Genomic DNA, 20,371 nt, shown 5'->3' with positions numbered 1-20,371 from the left:
AATAATCTGAGAAGAAGAAGCATTAGCAGCTGAGCTGGGCGACACATGTGGGCTTAGTGCTCATTCACTCCTCTGAGAGGTTGGAATGGCTAGACAGAAGGTAGTGGTTAGAAAGTGAGAACTAGCCCCATGTAACAACTTATCCCTGTGATCTCAGTACCTGGAAACTGGAGGCAGAATCAGGAGTTGTTCAAGGGTAGCCTTGCAGGATATCCAGTTTGAGTCATCCTGGGCTACATCAGACTGTCTCAAAAAAGCCAAATACAACAGTAATGCAAAGCCCAACCAAAACCAAATATACTGTAAAAGGTAGAGAATAAGTGCACAACCAGACACTTTAATGGTTGAGGTTGGTGGCGATGAGAAGACTAGAGAGAGATGCTGAGATACTTGGTGTCAGAACCCTTTGTATTCTTTTTCTGTTTTTAGTTTTTTGAGACAGTGTTTCTCAGTGTAGCCTTGGCTGTGCTGGAGTCGATTTATAGATCAGGCTGGCCTCAACTCACAGAGATCTGCCTGCCTCCTGAGTGCTGGGGTTAAAGATGTGCACCATCATTGCCTGGCTCACTCTACCCCCCCCCTTTATTTTTAAAATGTCTCCCATGCCCAGGCTAGCCTTGAACTCAGTTTGTAGGTGAAACTGGCATTCCAGGCGTTCGTCACTATGCCTTTGTCTTTATATATTAATAATTAACAAGGACTCTAAATAACATTATTTGTTTCTATTTTGTCTATTTGTATTCACTGAGTCAGAAATAAAGACAAAAATATATTTATGTGATATATTTCAAAATAACAAAATTTATATGTTAACACAATTAACATATTTTTTCATGAAAAATTGTTTTATAGGTTAAATTGGTTTATTTAGAAGAATAACATTGTTTAGATGCTTATAAATCTTTTTAGTGAAGAAAACCTTAATTTCTCTGAATTTAATTGATTACAAATGTTTTTGTTGAAGTCTAGAGAGAAAATTATAGTACATAGGTGAGCTAGAGAAGCAAGAGGTGTTTTAATGGCTTTTAAGTATAATTGTAGGTGACAGTAAAGCTTGTCATGGAATCACTTTGTTAAAAGTTAGCTATGAAGTGGAACCTGTAACTACCTTGATAAATTTTTTGAACTGCTATAACTGCAGTATTAAAATCTGTGTGTGTAGGGGGGAAGAGTAGTGAAATATGTATGTGAATATACCATTGGTCTATATTCCCAGCCTTTCTGTTATTTTGAGAGCAGGTCTCTCTGATGACAAGGCTAGCTTTAAACTTACTCTGTAGCCCAAGCAAACTTTAAACTTGAGATCCCCAGATTCCGCCTCCAGAGGAGCTGCAGTTCCAGCCTTGTGCCCTGAGGTCTTCCTAAGATCTGTTGATTTACCTTGTTGCTCCTTTGTTTAGTTTGCTTTAAGTCCTTGCTGACTTGGAGCTTGCTGTGTAGACCAGTCTGGCCTCATGCTGTGGCACTCCTGCTGCTGCTGCCTCCAGAGTGCTAGGGTTGTAGGTATGCACCACAATACCATGAAGCTTGAATGGATCTTTTACCTATTCTGTGAAGGGCAAGAAAAACTTTTGTACTTTTTTAAGGTTAACAAATTACATTCCCAGATTGATAGGAAGAAACAAGAACAGTTTATTTGTTGTACAGTGTATATATACAGGGAGAGCTACTAGAAACCAGTAACTTAAAGGGGTTAGAATTTGAAGTTCTGAGTCATCTTCTTAGGCAAAGACGAAAGGAAGGTACTTATAAGAAGAGTGTGTGTGACCTCAGATGTCATCTCCAGGAACGCCATTTACCTCCTTTAAGAGAAGGTCTCTCATTGGCCTGGAGTTCTCCAGTAAGGCTAGACCAACTGGCCAGTGAGCCTTCCCTATCCAGTGCTGGGAATGACTGTAGCTTCCCACCATGCTCAGCATTTTAAAAATTTTTGTTTTTTATTTTTATTTTTTTAATTTTCAGAGATAGGGTTTTTCTGTGTAACTCTGGCTGTCCTGGACTCACTTTGTAGACCAGGCTTGCCTTGTACTCACACAAAGATCTGTCTGTCTCTGCCTCCTTGAGTGCTGTGATTAAAGGCACCCTCATGCTCAGCATTAAAAAAAATTTATTTATGTTTATTTTATTGCATTGGTAGTTTGCCTGAATGTATGAATGTGTGAGATTCTGGAGTTACAGACAGTTGTGAGCTGCCTTGTGGGTGCTAGGATTTGAAGTAGGGTTCTCTGGAAGAACAGTCCATAATCGCCAAGCCATCTCTCCAGCCCATGCTCAGCATTTTTATGTGGGTTCTACAGATTAAACTCAGGTCTCTGAGCTTTCAAGGCAAGTACTTTACCAGCTGAGTCATTTCTCCAATCCACAAACGATTCCCTAGAGGGGCAAGAGAACGTTTCATGGAAATAAAAATGGGCTTTCAGTGGATGAGAATGTCTGTGAGCCAGGGAGGTGGTTTAGTCAGTAAGGTGCTTACTGTGAAAGAAAGCATGAGGACCTGAGTTGAGATTTTCAGTAACTACTAAAGCCAGGGATGACAGCACACATCTGTAACCTCAGCACCAGGGGATGGGGGACCAGTGAGGCAAGAAGATCCCTGCAGCTCATTGGTCAGCCAATCTAGCAGAGTTAATAAGCTCCAGCTTCTATGAGAGACCTTCTCTGAAAAACATAAGGTAGAGGACTGGGGAGGTAACTCAGTGTTTCCTGTGCAAACACATGGCTTATATTTGGGTGCTCAGTACTAATGTAAAAAGCTTGGCCTTTGGCATTGTAATACTACCTCCCTCTCTGGGGAGCAGAGAGCTGAATCCCTGGAATTTGCCACCTAGCTAGCCTAGCTGATCTTTGAACTGTAGGTTCAGATGAGAGACCCTGTCTCAAAAAATGATATAGAGAGATGTGGAGGAAGGCACCTTCCCTTTCCCTCTGGCCTCCATATGTACTGAAAGGCTATTAACCTCTCCTAAGGAAGAGGTTTGTTATCTTCTGGGAGAACATCCACCGTGAGCAGTTTATGAAGCTTTGTTCTCTACAGGTTGCTGCTTTAACTCTTGTAAGAGATATTCCTAGACCTTCTTTTTTTTCCTTTCCTGTAGCAGTGGAATCTCAGTGTCTCCTTAAAATGATCTTTATACCCATTTGGTGGTCCCATAGTTGATTGGATAACACAGTACATAATTTACTTCAATATTGGCTCAACTCATTATAGAGCTTCTGAGTGTTGATAGAGTTTTTTACACAAAATTTTAAAATCTCAGGCTGGACTGGTATTTCAGCAGTTAAGCCGCTTGCTGCCCTAGCAGAGGACCCAGGTTTGATTCGCAGCATCCATATAGGGTGGCTCCTGACTGTAGTTCTAGCTCCCAGGGATCCAGTGCCCTCTCTGGCCTCTGTGGACATCCTCACACATGTGACATATGCATACACATGAATAAAAATAAACTTAAAAACCAAACAGTCTCTTCATGGAAAAAAAAAGGCTGAAATCAGAAGAATACAAAAACATATACTGTGTTAGTCATGAGGGTGAGGCAGTTCCACACGCTCCAGTGTCAGCCCATCAAAGAATGAACATGGTAAATACCACGTTAACGGTCTGTTCTGTCCTGTCTTTCTTTCCTGTCTTTTTATTCTTATTTATTTATTTATTTTTGGTTTTTTGAGATAGAGTTTCTCTGTTTTAGCCCCCTAGCTGTCCTGGAACTCTCTCTGTAGACCAGGCTGGCCTCAAACTCACCGAGATCTGCTTGCCTCTGCCTCCCAAGTGCTGGGATTAATGGCGTGTGCCACCACCACCCTGCTTGATTGCTTGTTTATTGTTTTTTTCTCTCTCCCTTCTTTTTTTTTTTTTTTTGTTTTTTTTTTTGTTTGTTTGTTTTTTGTTTGAGATAGGGTTTTTCTGTGTGACTTTGACTGTTCTGGAATTCGGTCTACAGAATTCGCTCTGTAGACCAGGCTGGTCTCAAACTCACAGAAATTTGCCTGCCTCTGCCTCCCTAGTGCTGGGTCTTTCCTTTCAAGCTTACAAATTTAAGCTAAAAGTTTTAGCTCTGTGGAGTGAGCCTACAGTGTGTTTGGGGACCCTGGCCTATGCTTTGAAAGTGCAGCTCCATCTCTAGGGCTTTTAGTGCCATCTCTGTGCTAGTTGCCTCTGTTTTCATTCTGCTGGGATTCTGTGCTCTTAACTCTTACCCTTTACACATTTGGCTTGTTCTGCCTGCATTTTCCTTGTTTCTTTTGCTCACCAAGCAAACTACCAGAAAAGCATCTGGGTTTTATCTGTAGGTTTTAAAATGCCTAGCACATTGAGGCTACTACTAAAGATGTTGAATCAATGAAGAATTCATCCCAGTAATGTTTTCTATATCTGATAATTTTGTGTATGTCTGCACTGTTTCAAGAAACTGGTTTCCAGCCTAGCTTGGTAGTTTGAACCTGTATTTTTAGCACTTAGGAGGGAGAGACAGGAGGATCTGGACTTCAAGGTCAGCTTTCTGTACATAATGAGTATGAGACAAGCCAAAGCTACATGAGACCTGTGTCGGAACACACACACCTTTGGATACCACAGCTGACTATATCTACTTACTCTCCACTGTTTTTAATTCTGTTTTGTTTTCTTGCCCTAATCTGAGTGTGACATAATTCTACAAGAAAGGCTGCAGGCTGAAGGCTCAGAGATACGAGGTCTTATCTCTGCCTCTGTCAGAGGTATTCCATGGGACACTGGCATCTGCTTCTCTATTCCAAGGCAGTATTCTTACTGCCACTTGTTGGGGAAAGCGATGTTTAACTTTGTTTTTTAGTCAGAGTTATTATGCATCCCTGGCTATGTAGACTAAGCTGACCTCAGATTCACTGGGATCCTCCTACTTCTGCTTTCCAAGTACTGGGAAATAAAAGTATTTGCTATTGTGCCTGGCTTAAAAAAATAAAAATAAAAAAAATATATATATATATATTTATATATTTATATATTTATATATTTATATTTATATATTACACACACACACATATAAGTTTCTCTGGAGAAATTGTTTTAACAGCCAAATGATAATTGGCATTTATAAAGTGCTCAATATTTGTTAGAAATCATAAGGCATCTTACATTATGTTAACTCATTTAGTTCACAGAGTGCTATAGGTGTCCTCTCCACTTCATACTCCGTGAAGACAAGGCACAGAAAGACTTACTAGCCAAGCAGTGCAGAGTAGTGGGTGAGGCTGGGAGTGGAACCCAGCTGACCTTAGTTTCAGAGCCTGTGGCTTAACTAGCTTTGTTTCCTCTCACATCTAACTACATCATTTTTGTCATTAACCTGTATTACTTACACATACAGAGATGCTTGTCTTGGCATTATTTGTACTTGTGAAATTGAAAATAACAAGGAAGGGGCTAGAAAAATGGCTCTGCAGTCAAGAGCACTAGTTGCTCCTTGAGAGGATCCTCATGGAGGCTCACAACCAACAGTCTGTTACTTCAGTACCAAGACATCCAGTGCCCTCTTCTGGCCTCCAAAGACAGTTCATGCGCATGTCATTCAGGCATACATACAGGCAGAACACCCATACACACATGTATGCACACACTCACAATAAAAATTAAAGTTCACATAGTCATCCAGATTAAAAAAAAAAAAGTCAGTAATGGTAGACCTGTGTAATAGACAGCCATTTATGTCTTCTTTCTTTTTTTGTTTTGTTTGTTTGTTTTTTGAGACAGGGTTTCTCTGTGTAGCTTTGGCTCTCCTAGACTAATCTTGGCTATCCTTTGTAGACCAGGCTGGCCTTGAACTCACAGAGATCTGCCTGTCTCTGCCTCCCTGAGTGCTGGAATTGTAGGCGTGAGCCACCATGCCTGGCCATTTCTATCTTTTTAAAAATGTTTTTAGATTTATTATTATTTTTATGTAGGAATATAGGAATATTTTGCTTTAATGTATCTCTGTATACCACATGCACCCTTGGTGCTCATGGAGGGCAGAAGAGGGCATCAAATCCTGTAGAACTAAAGTTATGGATGACTGTGAACTACCATGTGGGTGCTGGGACACGAATGAACCTGCTCTTCTCTCTGCAAGAGCATCTAGCGATTTCAACTACTGAGTCATCTCTAGCCTTGAACTGCCATTTCAAATCACAAGTTTTGTTTGATCTTTGGTTTTGTGTTTGTGATATGGGCGCTAGCTGTTGTTCCATGTTGGCCATCTGGCTGGAAGGACAGTCTGTTGCGGCTTCCAGGTGGGAACGGATGGAACCTAGAAGTCTTAGGCTCTGCTTCCCTTAGAACAGCTAGAGCTGGCAGAGCGAGCTCTGTGTGAAAGCCTCCCATTCTTACCCAGGGTGTGGAAGAGTTTTTCCACTGTGTTACTATTAATTCTTTTTTAATATGTATTTATTTATTTTATATATATGAGTGTTTTGTCTTCATACACACCAGAAGAGGCAATCAGATCCCATTACAGATGGTTATGAGCGACCATGTGGTTGCTGGGGATTGAACTCAAGAGCTCTGGAAGAGTAGCCAAATCTTTTAACCATTGAGCCATTTCTCCAGCCCTAAAGGTAAGGTAAATTATTTATTTATCTGTTTACTTTTTGAGACAGGGTTTCTCTGTGTAGTCCTAGCTGTCCTGGATTCACTTTGTAGACTAGGCTAGTCTTGAACTCACAGATATCCAACAGCCTCTGCCTCCTGTGTGCTGGGATTAAAGGTGTGTGCCACCCTGCCCCGCCATAATTATCTCTTTTTATTGAGATTGCCAGTACTGGACAGCAAGGGAAACTCAGTAGTTCCAAGAATTACAGCCCTTCCGTTAATCCACTGTGCTAAGGACAGAGGGTTCAAGCAAACAGCAGCACCTGGTTGGTTCCAACTAGAATACAGGTCCAGTGTCAGTCAGTGGCTCTAATAGGCTTCAGCAGTGACCTTGGCCGGAAGTCAAACCTGGGGATTCAGCAGTGAATTCTTCGGGGAGGAAGGGAGCCCTTCTTTCCCCAGAATAAATGATGAGTCTCAGATGGTCATGGTGGAGGAATGGAGTGAGAGAGCTTTTGTGAGTCAGGGACATCATAAACCTTGGGTGGTGGAAGAAGTTTTGGGGGTGAATGTGTCTGATTCACTGGGGCTAGGAGTGCCAGGGAAACTTCATTTACATGCAGCAGCACAGTCCTATTATAAGAAGGGGAGCACAGTGCTTAACTGCCCTATGGGCAGCAGGGGATTGGGGAAGAACTCTAGATATGGTTAGAGGTATAGGAAAAGGTCAAGAAACTAAGGTGCCAAGACATTTCATTAGCATGGGGAGAGTATTTCCAGGAATTCCCAGCTACACACAGGGTTGGGCCTCTAATCACCCTGAGGGCTATATGACTCTCCTTAGAGGTTCTGGGATTTCCCTGGAGTAGTTGGAGAGGAGGGAACCCAGCTGAGGAAGGGAGTATGAATTTTAGCTTCTAGCTCAGGGGCTTTCCAGTAATGCCAGACTTCAACCTTAACAGCAGAGACTTTTTCTTTAAATATTTAAAAATCTTAGTGTGTGTATTCAGTGTGTGTATGTGTTTATGTTATTGCATGGATGTGGAGGTCAGAGAACAACTTACAGTCTCAGTCTTGCCTTTCTGGTTAATGACTGGGTCTCTGTTGTTTTGTCATCTGGCCTGTAAGCTTCAGGTACTCCTTCCCATTTCTCTGTAAGATTACAGACACACACTACAGCTTCCTGCTTCTGGCTTTATCTAAATTTTGGACCTTTTAACTTTCTTGCTTGCTTGTCAAGTGCTTTACTTGCTGAGCCATCTCCCCAACCCCACGCTCCTCTGTGTTTTGCCTTTGAGGCGGGTCTTCAGGCTAGCTATGGAACACAGTAGTCCAAACTTCCCCAGTATTGGGGTTACATATGTAACCCACTTACTCCTCCTGGCTTTAATAGTTGACCTTTTTATGAGTAGTGTGGTAGTGAGCAGTTGAGCTTAAAAATTAAAACTTAATTTAAAAAATAAGATTTATGCCAGGCATGCTGGTTCACACCTTTAATGCCTGCAGAGGCAGACCAGGATCACTGTGGGCTTGAGGCCAGCCTGGTCTACAAAATGAGTCTAGGACAGCCAAGGTTACATAGAGAAACCCTGTCTGGGAGGTGGGGGAGGGGTGGATTTATGGGGCTGGAAAGATGGCTCAGCAGTTAAGAGCATTTGTTGCATTTGGAAGATATGGGTTCTGCTCCCAGCGCCAATATGGCGCCTTTCGTTTGTTTGTAACTGCAATTCCAGAGGCTCTAATGCTGTCTTCTGAGCTTCCTGGGAACTACAAGAATGTGGCGCTCAGACATACATGTAGGCAAACAATCATACGTATAAAAAATAAAATAAGTAAATCCTTCCAGGTGTGGTGGCACATGCCTTTAACCCCAGCGCTTCAGAGACAGAGGCAGGTGGATCTGTGTGAATTTGAAGCCAGCCTTGTCTACATAGCAAATTCTTGGTGGCTATCTAATGAGACCCGTCTATAAATAAATAAATCTTAACAAGAAGAAGATATATTGCAATTTATAGCACTTGCCCTAGTAAAAACAATACGTTAGGTTCAAGTTTCATTAATAAAAATATTATTACACTTATTTATTTGTGTGTGTGTATGTACTTAGTAGTTTTATGTCAGGTTGCCACGAGCTAGAGTCATTTGGGAAGAGGTACTGTGATAGACTATGGGGACTTTTGAAGTTGGACTAAAAGCATTGTGCATTATGTTATGGCTATAAGCTTATGGGGGGCCAGGGAGTGGAATGTGGTGGCTTGAATAGGTTTGGCACCCATAGACTCAAGTGTTTGAATGCTTGGCCACACTGCTAGGAGGTGTGGCCTTGTTGGATGGGATTTGTCACTGTGGGGGTGGGCTTTGGGAGTCTCCTAGGCTTAAGTTCCACCCAGTGTAGAATGCCAGTTTCCTCCTGGCTGCCTTTGGATCAAGATGTAGAACTCTAGCCTCCTACAGCACCATGTCTGCCCACAAGCTGCCATGCTTCTTACTGTGGTGATAATGGACAAAATCTCTGAAACTGTAAGCCATCCCTAATTAAATGTTAGCCTTTATAAGAGTCGCCTTAGTCATGGTGTCTCTTCACAGCATGGGAATCCTAACTAAGAGAGAAGTTGGTACCAGGGACTGGGATACTCCTGTGATAGGCCTGACCATGATTTTGTTTGGAGGAATGTGGACTTTGTGATTTTGGATTTGGAAAGCAGTAGAATGCTTGAAGTGAGGCTTAATGGGCCATGCTAGTAGAAGCATGGCAGACAGTGGTACTCACGGTGATTTGAACTATGGGGCCCTGGCTCATGAGGCTTCAGAGGAGAAGAATTTTAATATGTGGCCTAGAGATCATTCTTGTGATATTTTGGTGAAGAAATGTAGCTGCTTTTTAGAGTCTGCCTGAGGCTAAGGAGAAGAGATTCAGATTAATTACATTGACAAAGGAAGTCTCAAAAAAGCCTAGCATAGGTTCTGACCTGTAGTTCACTCTTATGAACAGTGTTTTGATCAAATGTAGCAAACTGAAAAAGGAAAAATACAAAGCATATGGTTCAAGTATTAAAGAGACACCAGGAAGTGGAATGGAGCTAAATCCTGTGTTTAAAGGTATTAAATGGATGGGTGGGGGCCGGAGAGATGGCTCAGAGGTTAAGAGTACTGGCTGCTCTTCCAGAGATCCTGAGTTCAATTCCCAGCAACTACTTGTGGCTCACAACCACCTACAATGAGATCTAGTGCCCTCTTCTGGCATACAGGTATACATGCAGGCCGAACACTGTATACATAATAAATAAATAAATCTTAGAAAAAGAAACATTTAAAAAAAAAGATATTAAATGGAATTAAGGGAGTGATGACCTTGGGGTAAGATCCCACCCAACTAAGCTTATTGTTTATGCATTTGCAGTTATATCATGTTAGGGATACGTATATTATGTTAGGCATTAATATGACCTGGGTATTGTTTTTATTTGTACATAAGGAGATATGACTGTATGTCAAATTGACAAGGGATGGATGGTAATGGCTATTCTGGGTTGTTAACTAGATTATATCTGGAGTGAACTACAATGCAGAACTTATAGAGATCTTATGAAAAGGAATTAAAGAAAACCTTAGGTCCAGGCATGGTGGTACATGCCTTTAATCCCAGGAGACAGAGGCAAGCAAGCTCTCTGAGTTCAAGGCCAGCCAGGTAGGTACAGAACAAGTTCCAGGTAAAGAAAAGCTTAGGTCCAGGCATAGTGATATATGCTTTTAATCCTAGCACTCAGGAAACAGGCATGCAGATCTCTGAGTTCAAGGTCAGTCTACACAGCAAGTTCCAGGATAGCCAAGCTTAGACAGTGAAGGAAACCATTGAAAACAGAAAGCTGGTAAAGATGTAATAGAACAAGGGGGCCATGATCCCGCCTCAGCAAGCCACAGAACTTGACAGCTTTAGCCACGTGTGTCTAGCTTTGCAGTCAAGAATAGAAGGGGTTACTGGGCCAATTGATCCTGGTTAGCTGGAGCTAAGAAATTAGTGGTGATTAAGAAGAGATCAGCATTACCGAGGTGAAATCTGGGAAGTGTTTTTTGAGAACTCTGGAGTTCTCAAAGAAGCCGTGTTCCAGAGATAGACCTTTTGCTGGCAGCCAGGCTTGGTAATGTGCAAGAGTCACCCAGGTAAACTGATTTTGAAGGGATGGAGGGGTCATGAAGAGTAGCTAAGGCTTGGCACTGTGAGAGGCCAGGAAAGGCCATTGGTGAAGTTGCAGCCCCAGTGGCAGTTCAAGGTCCAGGATTGAAAGGGTCATGCAGTGAAGCTGAGGCTTGGCACCATGAAGAGAATCTATATGAGGCTGTTGGTGAAAGTGTAGCCCCCAGAGTATTGGAGATGCCAGTTCCATGAGAACACCAAGAACAGCAGCAACAGTTAAGTGGAGTCAACTAAAGCCTAGTATGCTACAGAGGGTAGAGCTGGAGAAGTGACCCAAGCCCTTTGGAGGCACCCAGAAGATCATATGTGGATCCCAGACATTGGAACAAGAAGCTTTGAAGTTGCCTCGAAGACCCCAAGATGTTAGAGATGCCAGTGCTCTGGAATCCTGAGGAGAGCTGCCAACACAGAGAGGAACCAGCCCAAAAAAGAGGTGTGTTGCAGTCAACAAAGATGAAAGAAGTTGGAGATCTGAAGAGCACTTTGACATCAGACATGGAGATGGAGAGTTTGGAGTTTGCTCAGCTGGTTTTCATTCTTGCTTTGGTCCAGTATCTCCTTACTGTGCTCCTCTTCCCTATGTTTTGGAACGGTAATGTATATTCTGTGCCATGATAAGTTGAAAGTATGTGATCTGCTTTTTGATTTTGATTTTATAGGAGATTACAGTTAAGAGGTTGCATGAATCTCAGAAGAGACTTTGAACTTTGGACTTTTAAACATTGTTGAAACTGTGATAGACTATGGGTTCCATCAAAATTGATAAAGTTCTGATCCAAATAAGAGAGGCTTCCACGTGAAAGGTATGACTCAAGGAAGAGACACAGAAAGCAGATCCCACTGCATGAAGACAGTTTCAACAACCAGCTGAAAAAGGACAGATCATTCATCAGCATGACAGACTGAAAACCTTGATGCTTCTGAAGACATGTAATTAGGACTGCAGTTATGAAGAATCATCGCATTAATGGATCTTGATGAGGACATTCAGACCTAAATTTGTGGGATTGATAATTGTTTCTGTTGTAAAGAATTAAGCTGTGTTTTAGTTTAAACAGAAAGGGGGGAGATGTAGAGGGATTTTAATCCAGAAGCATGGCTACTCTGGATGGAGTAATGACATGTCCTTAGTACACACCTTTAATCCCAAACAATGTAGGTAAGGTTAGTTGTTGGAAGGAAGCACCCATGTTTGAAAGTAATGTCTAATTGAGAGGCAGACAAAGTGACAAATCAGAGAACGATTTAACAGGATAGGATAAATCCAACTCTCTCAAGAAGAGAGAAGAGAGGTGATTTCAAGGATAGGAGCGCAGAAGAGAGGGAAAGAGGAGGCAGTTTTACTGGGCAAGTTTTACAGAGACAGGTTAAAGAGAGAACAAGCACAGCTGGGCTTGATGGTGCAGGCCTGTATTCCTAGCACTCAGGAGGCAGAGACAGTCATTTCTCTGTGAGTTTGAGGACAGCCAAGGGTACACACAGTAACCCTGTCTAAAAAACAAAACAGAGAGAGAGGAGAGAGAGAATGAGAACAAGCTAGACATAGGTGAAGATAGAATGAGACAGAGAAGGAACCAGGAGATTTAGAACAGATTGTCAGAGTTAGTTTGAGGCCACACAGAGCAATTCATTCAGAGGCCAAGAGAAATACCAGATTGGAGAGGAATTTGAACCATAACAGCTGAGTTGAACCAGCCAGTCAGAGTTAAGAAAAAACTAAAAAGGGTGAGCTTATTTATCAGTAAGTCTGAGAGGCTGAAAACATTAGATTATACAGAGGCTAGAAGCTTCCAGGACTAGACCTAAGTTAGCAGATGGAGGCAATAAGCCTTGGAGACAACAGTTACCTCAGGTGAATAAAAGATACTTTTACAGACTCTGAATTGAGAAAATGCCTCTGTAAGATTGGCCTGTAGGCAGGACTGTAGTGGATTTTCTTTTCTTTCTTTCTTTTCTTTTTTTGAGACAGGGTTTCTCTATGTAGCCCTGGCTCTCCTGGAACTCACTCTGTAGACCAGGCTGGCCTCAAACTCAGAGATCCACCTGCCTCTGCCTCCCATGTGCAGGGATTAAAAGTGTGCATGACCACTGCCTGGCACATTTTCTTAATTAGTGATGTGGGGGAGAGATGGCTCAGAGGTTAAGAGCATTGGTTCTTTCAGAGATCCTGAGTTCAATTCCCAGGGACCACATGGTGGGTCATAAACATCTAGAATGAGATCTGGTGCCCTCTGTTGTGCAGGCTTACATGTAGGCAGACTTTGTATTCATAATTAGTAAATAAATCTTAAAAAGATAGTGAAGCTGGGTGTGGTGACGCATGTCTGTGATCCCAGCACTCTGGGAGGCAGAGGCAGGTGGGTCTTTGTGAGTTCAAGGCCAGCCTAGTGTACAAAGTGAGTCCAGGACAGCCAGGGTTACACAGAGAAACCCTATCTTGAACCTCTTCCTCCCTGCAAAATTAGTGATGTTGGAGGGCTCACCCACTGTGGGTGGTGCCACTCTTGTGCTGGTAGTCCTAATGCTATAAGAAAACAGGCCGAGCCAGCCAGTAGGCAGCACTCTTTCGTGGCCTCTGCAGCGTTTCTTGCCCTGACTTCCATCAGTAATGGACTGTGATGTGGAAGTGTAAGCAGAATAAACTTTTTCTTCCCCAAATTGCTTACAGTCACGATGTTTTGCCACAGCTAAGGGAAACGCTAACTAAGCCAGTGCAAGCACATGTGGAGTTCAGAGGGCGGCTTGCATGAATTGTCTCTCCTTACCCCATATGGGTCCTAGAGATTGAACTCTGGTCATCAGACTCAGCAGCAAATACCTTTACTTACTGCGCTTTCTTGCCAGCCATTCCTATCCATTTTTGTTGTATTGGTCAGAAGTTCTCTTTTATTTGGATGCCAGTATGGTAAATGTGGCCAAATGGCCAAAGGGAAAGAATCTTTGTTTGTGAATATGTGGCTTTTTCCATACCCAGAAGAGGATTTCTCTGATATAAGTATATACATATATAAATACATATGTAGTTGACATATGTATTTAGTAAAAGACAAACTATTTCTTAAGTGTCTGTCATCTTCAAGGATATCACCAGACACAGAAAGCAATCTGTCATGTTCTATAATTATCTCATTATCAAAGGAAGAATTCCAAACTAGGTGGGACATCATTGGACTTCGTAAAGCATTCTACATATTCTTTATTTGTTATTTTGTTTACTTATTTACTGCATTGATGTTTTGCTTGGATGTATGTTAGATCTTGGAGTTACAGACAGTTGTGGGATGCCATATGTGTGCTGGGAACTGAACTTGGGTCTTCAGGAAGAGCATTCGGTGCTCCTAACCTCTGAGCCATCTCTCCAGCCCTAGCATATTCTACATATTCTTATGTTGAGATTCTAGCTTTGGAAGCTTATGTTTTGTCAGGAAAGTATAGTTACCTATCAGCCTTTAAAGAACTGCTGGAGAATTCTTCATGTGACAGAAGTTAATCTGGAGACCATGTGGGTCACCTACTCAGGTCTGTTAGAGAGCAGAACTTGTCAGTAGAAAGCAGATGCACATTTATGTCAATAAGCGAATGGATATGTATGTAGCAAACACCCAGAATCTCAGATAGAGGGCAGGGATCTGTGGAGAAATCGGTGAACAGGGCTATGTGAGGGGAATGAGCCGTAGACACTTCTGTTAGGAGAAATGCCTCTGGGGCTGCAGAGATGGCTCCACAGCTGTCCTTCCAAAGGTCTCCGGTTCTGTTCCTAATACCCACATGGCAGCTCACACTCACAGCTGTCTGTTACTCCAATCTCAGGACCTCTGAGGGTGCCAGGCACAGATGTAGTACACAACCATACATTCAGACAAAACACCTATACATAAAAGATAGATAGACAGACAGATACATACATACATACATACATACATACATAAAATTTTAAAAGAGAATTACTGCCTTTTGCTGGGCATGGTGACTCACACTTAAATCCAAGCAATGGGGAAGCTGAAACATGAGGTTTGCTGCAAGGGAACATAGAGACCCTGTCTGAGGGCAGGGGGAAAATACAACAAAAACACTATATATGTGGTGGTAAGGACCTTTGGTCCCAGCACTTAGGAGGCAAAAGTAAATGGATCTCTGTGACATTGAGGCCAACCTGATCTATATAGTGAGTTTCAGGACAGCCAGAGCTATATAGTGAGGCCCTGTCTTTAAAAACAAAACAACAAAACCAACTAAGGAAGAGAAGGAATGAGTTGTGCTTTCATATGCTTAAGGTTACTAAGAAGAATAAAATAATTTCTCTCAATAGAGAAAAGTAAAAGTATTTCTCTTAGTATGTAACTTTTCTCAAACTATTTTCTTTTGCCTTTTTAAAATGCATCGAAGATAACATGGAACATTTTCATTCAATTCTTTGCATGAATCTGAATAATCCATGCTTTCAGCTCACAGGCAAGTGTAATAGAAAATCCTCTTCCTGGTCTATTCCACGGTGGCCCTTCAGTCCTGAGTAGGAGGGTGAGCTGTCCCAGTTTAATATAGAAAGACCCATCTCCTAGGAGATACTCCAGTGCTAGGCTCACCAACCCTAGGGATAGGAGTTGGGGTAGAAAACATTTTAAGATGGGAGAAACAGATAAAAAAGAGGAGTGCTAGGTATGATAGAAATACATTTTCCTTTTTGAAACAGAATCTTACCTTATAGCATAAGCTGGCTTAGAACACAGTGTGTTGTCTAGTTTGTCCTTAAATTTGTGGCGATCCTCTTGTCTTAAGCTCTCAAGTACTGGAATCACTACCACAATCCTTAGCTATCTGCCACATCTTCCTTTTGAAGAGTTTTTTTTTAATTAAATTTTTATTTTTTATATTAATTACAGTTTATTCACTTTGTATCCCAGCTGCAGCCCCCTCCTTCATTCCCTCCCAATCCCATCTTTTGAAGAATTTTACTGTAGTTAAGGAAATGTAGAGATCAGGAAGCCAGTAACAAGTGACCAACTGAGTGTTAGAGATGAGTGTTGACTGGCCCAGCATTTGGTCTGGTGCTCTTTACCATCCGCATTGGAAAACACACTGAGAAGTAAAAGAATACCTTAAAGAGTTTGAATGCCTTGAATACATGGAGCATTGGCCTCATGAAGAGTTTTGTTTCTTTGAGACAGGGTCTCACCTGTAGTCCAAAAGCAATCCACCTGTTTTAGCCTTCCAAGGACTAGGATTACAGGCATGAGCTACTGTGTCCAGCTATGTTTGGGCTCTATATAATATTGAATGTATATTTGTTAACTTTACTTGAGTAAGTGGAGAAGTGGCCATGTCCCATGTTGGAGCTGTTTGCAGTTTAGACCACTGTAGATACCGTTTGTGTCTCTGGAGTGAGCCCCGGGAGTAAGGCTTCACAGCAGCCCCCGCACAGCAGCCTGGGGCTTCCTTTTGCCTTGGTGTTGCTCAACAGGCCGTGTTTCCTCCCTTAACCTTGTTCTCGGCTTCTTGCTGTATAGAGAAGTGTGGGAAATGGAACTGGATAGACTCAAGAACCAGGATGGTGAAATCAACCGGAACATTATGGAAGAGACAGAGCGGGCCTGGAAGGCAGAGGTAAGAAGAGACAATGTCTTCAGAGCCTGGGCTTTATGCTCCCAGATGCTGTTTTGTAGAGTATTAGAAGCCTGGAGGCATTTGTTCTAACTATACATAGTTTGTGTTTGTAAAGTTAATAAGCATTTTCTCCCTCTCCCCACTCTGTGTGTGTGTGTGTGTGTTCGCACATGTGCATGAATGGGTTCCTTAGATCCTGTCACTAGAGAGCAGGAAGGAGTTGCTGGTGTTGAAACTGGAAGAAGCAGAGAAAGAAGCAGAGCTTCATCTGACTTACCTCAAGTAAGTGCCTCCCTCTAAGGCCTAGGCCAGTAGGCCTGGCGGGCATCTGTCTTCATAAGCTTTTAAGGCCATTTCTGTGTTCTCTTCCATGTTCTTTCTGTATTTCCTCACTTTATCCTCTTTTTATAGCTTTGTGCTTTTTATTATTGTATTTCTGTATAAACCATCAAAACATAATATAGGTCTTTGGCGCTTTGTTTCTTCCATGGCCATTTCTCCTCTGCCTGCCCCAGGATTTGGAGGATCCCTATATCATTTTCAGGCAGGCCAGAACCCTCTCTGTGGATGATGACTTGAACCAGCATGCTGGTACTTTCCTGTAATTGGGAGACTCCAGTAATTGGGAGTCTGAGGCAGGAGGATTGAAAATTCCAGGCAAGATGGTTTACACAGGAGACCATGTTTCAAACAGAAAAGTGTATCATTTATATGAAGCAGATGACCTTGACTCTTTGCTCCTACATCTTCCCCCTTCCCCAAGACAGGGTTTCTCCATGTAGCCTTGGCTGTCCTGGACTTGCTCTGTAGATCAGGCTGGCCTCAAACTCACAGTTATCTGCCTGCCTCTGCCTCCCTGAGTACTGGGATTAAAGGTGTGCCATCACGCTTGACTGTTTGTATAGGTTTTTAAAAAGACTTTTTAAAATTTATATTTATGTGTGTATGTTTGAGTGTTTGTATACACATGTGTACAGGCACCTACAGTTATGTCTTATAAGTGCTCAATGTGGATGCTAGGAACCATACTTCATTCTGCAGGAGCAGCAAGCCCTATTAACTTAAGATGATGCTGAGCCATCATCTCTCTAGTCCTAGTGCTTTGCTTGGGATAAGATTTTGTGTAGTCCAGGCTGCCTGGAACACATGATTCTTCTGCCTCTACCTTCAGAATGTTTGCTTGATAGGTATGCACCATGATGTCGCACTGAACTTTAGGTTTACAAAGAGAAGGGTTTGGGGCAAGGGGCCAGAGGGGTAAATAATTAACCAGTGTGGCTCAAGATGTAGTCTCATTGATAATTTGTTTTGGTTCTTGATCTGTAAGGTGATCTAATGAAGTTCTTACAGCTGTCATCACTTGAGGGGATCAGTCAGGTCCCCACAAGATGACTTTAGGGTGCAGGCTTACCCTCATGGATGATTGCACTCATGTAGAGGGGTGGCCTTTCTTTGGAAGTTTTATTCTTCCTGGAATCCAAAGTGACTGAAATTTTAGGACAGTTGTCTTTGTGCCATCATCAAAAGGGTAGGCTATAGATTAGTTAAATGCTAATAAGTGATATATGAGAGATAAGTAACATGCCTATGCAGAGTCGAGCACACGCTGACCCAAAGAGGAGGCAGACGTGTTGGGCTGCCATCTTGCTCTTAGTGACTTTGAGGGACCACGTATGGAGGAAATGCTTTTTGGCCCAAACTGCTTCTTGGTGTATATTTTCCATAAATTAAGAATTGATTGTTAGCTAGGTGGTGGTGGTAGCACATGGCTTTAATCCTAGCACTTGGGAGGCAGAGGTAGGTGTGTTTCTGTGAGGCCAGCTTGTTCTGCAGAGCGAGTTCCAGGACATTTAGAGCTACACAGAGGGACGCCATCTTGAAAAAACAAACAAACAAACAAACAAACAAACAAAGGAATTGCTTGATTGACTGTTGTTATTTTGTTTTTTGAATTCTGTGAATTCTTTGTTTTTTTGAAAGGTCAACTCCTCCAACACTGGACACAGTTCGTTCCAAACAAGAGTGGGAGACAAGACTGAATGGAGTTCGGATAATGAAAAAGAATGTTCGGGTGAGTGTAGTTAGCAATGGTGAGTCAGTCAGCCCCAGGCTGTGCTCACCCTCTCCTGACCGTGGGCTGGTGGCTAACCTCTTGCACTGCTGCTCAGAGCCTGCCCCACCACTCCTGTGCTCTCCAGAGAGTTGGTGTGTGCTTTCTCCCAAGGTCCATGCAGCCCAGCAGTGAAGGACAATCCTTTCTCTTCCTTTTGTTCCAGGACCAGTTTAATAGTCATATCCAGCTAGTAAGGAATGGAGCCAAGCTGAGCAGCCTTCCTCAGATCCCTACCCCCACTTTGCCTCCACCCCCCTCAGAGGTAAGATTGCTGGCCCTGAGGAGTCTGGCGTGCGTGTTGTCGACAGTCAGAGTTCTCTGCTTGTTTGCCTTTTTTTGTTTTGGTTTTTCAAGGAAGGGTTTCTCTGTATAGCTCTGGCTGTCCTGAACTCCCTTTGTAGAGTAGGCTGGTCTCGAACCAGTTGCCTCTGCCTCCCAAGTGCTGGGACTGAAGTGATGCACCACCACTACTCAGCTCCTAAAAATATTTGTGTGTGTGTGTGTGTGTGTGTGTGTGTGTGTCTATGTTTATATAACGTATATGTGAATGCATGCTTGTATATGTGTGCACATGTGGTTTTGTGTATGTATATGTGTGTTCCCATGTACTTAGGCCAGAATGAACTTTGGGTTACTTTTTACCTCTTAGGCCTGTTTCATTGTTTGAGACAGGGTCTTACTATGTAGCCCTGGTTGTCTTCGAACTCACTAGGTAGACCACTCTGCCCTTAAGAGTCACAGAGATCCATCTGTCTCTGCTTCCTGAGTCCTGGGATTGAACACGTCCATTACCATCCCCAGCCTGCCTGGCTTACTTTTTGAGTCTCTTGCCGAAGCTAGAGCTCAGGGTTTGGCTAAACTGGCTGGCCACTGCAGGGACCTGCTTTTCTTTGCTCCCACAGCATTAGGGTTACAGATCTATGCCCCACTGTATGCTTCTGTGTGGGTGTGGGTATGTGAACTCAGGTCCTTATGCTTGCAAGGCAGATACTTTACCAACTGAATCATCTCTCTGTCCTTTGCTCCAGTTCCTAACCTTTTCTCCCTATCTCTTTTTGTCCTCCATCTCTTCTCCTTTGCAGGCAGATTTCATGCTTCAAGTATTTCAGCCCAGTCCCTCTCTGACCCCTCGGATGCCCTTCTCTATTGGGCAGGTCACAATGCCTCTGGTTATGCCCAGTGCAGATCCTCGCTCGTTGTCTTTTCCAATCTTGAACCCCGCCCTTTCCCAGTCTAAACAACCTTCCCCACCTCTTCCTGGCTCACATGGGAGAAACAGCCCTGGCTTGGGTTCCTTGGTCAGCCCTCATGGTCCACACATGCCTCCTGCTGCCTCCATCCCGCCTCCCCCAGGCTTGGGCGGTATTAAGGCTTCTACTGAAACTCCCCGGCCCCAACCAGTAGACAAACTGGAGAAGATCCTGGAGAAGCTGCTGACTCGGTTCCCACAGTGTAATAAGTAAGTGTCGTTATGAATCAGTTCAGGTATCTGTCAGAGAAGTGCTTATGGTTTGAAATGAGGTTGTGTGGATGTTCTATGAAGATTGATTTTCTTTCCCTCATCAGGGCCCAGATGACCAACATTCTTCAGCAAATCAAGACAGCACGTACCACCATGGCGGGCCTGACCATGGAAGAATTAATCCAGCTGGTAGCTGCACGGCTGGCAGAGCATGAACGGGTGGCATCTAGCACTCAGGTAAGAGGAGCCACAGGGAGAGACCTTAGACCTGCTGAGAGGTTAAGGAAGAAGCCAACTTCAGAAGACCTGAGAGTGACGCATCAGAGCAAGGGGTATTTGCTCTGCTCTTTTCATGGTGAAAAGGAATGATTTCTCTTTGTGGTACTCTTTTCTTAAAATTAAGTTTATTATTTTGTGTGTGTGTGTGTGTGTGTGTGTGTGTGTGTGTGTGTGTGTGTGTGT

The 20,371-nt window shown here is 43.0% G+C and overlaps 1 protein-coding gene across 5 annotated transcripts in view; it reads left to right on the top strand.

The window, feature by feature from the left end:
• The window catches only part of Rnf214 (ring finger protein 214), a 45,381-nt gene that overhangs the window by 21,813 nt on the left and 3,197 nt on the right, over positions 1-20,371 (top strand). For all 5 annotated transcript variants that reach the window (XM_055621764.1, XM_055621760.1, XM_055621762.1 and 2 more), the window contains exons 7-12: positions 16,238-16,334; positions 16,528-16,616; positions 18,315-18,405; positions 18,611-18,709; positions 19,530-19,906; positions 20,014-20,146. In XM_055621764.1, coding sequence (XP_055477739.1) covers positions 16,238-16,334; positions 16,528-16,616; positions 18,315-18,405; positions 18,611-18,709; positions 19,530-19,906; positions 20,014-20,146 — 886 coding nt within the window. The remainder of the gene's footprint in view (positions 1-16,237; positions 16,335-16,527; positions 16,617-18,314; positions 18,406-18,610; positions 18,710-19,529; positions 19,907-20,013; positions 20,147-20,371) is intronic.

The sequence above is a fragment of the Psammomys obesus genome, unplaced genomic scaffold (assembly GCF_907164565.1).
Source record: "Psammomys obesus unplaced genomic scaffold, mPsaObe1.curated_primary_1811, whole genome shotgun sequence".
Lineage (NCBI taxonomy): Eukaryota > Metazoa > Chordata > Mammalia > Rodentia > Muridae > Psammomys > Psammomys obesus.
The sequence above is the reverse complement of the archived record's forward strand: the minus strand, read 5'-3'. Positions and strand labels throughout refer to the sequence as shown.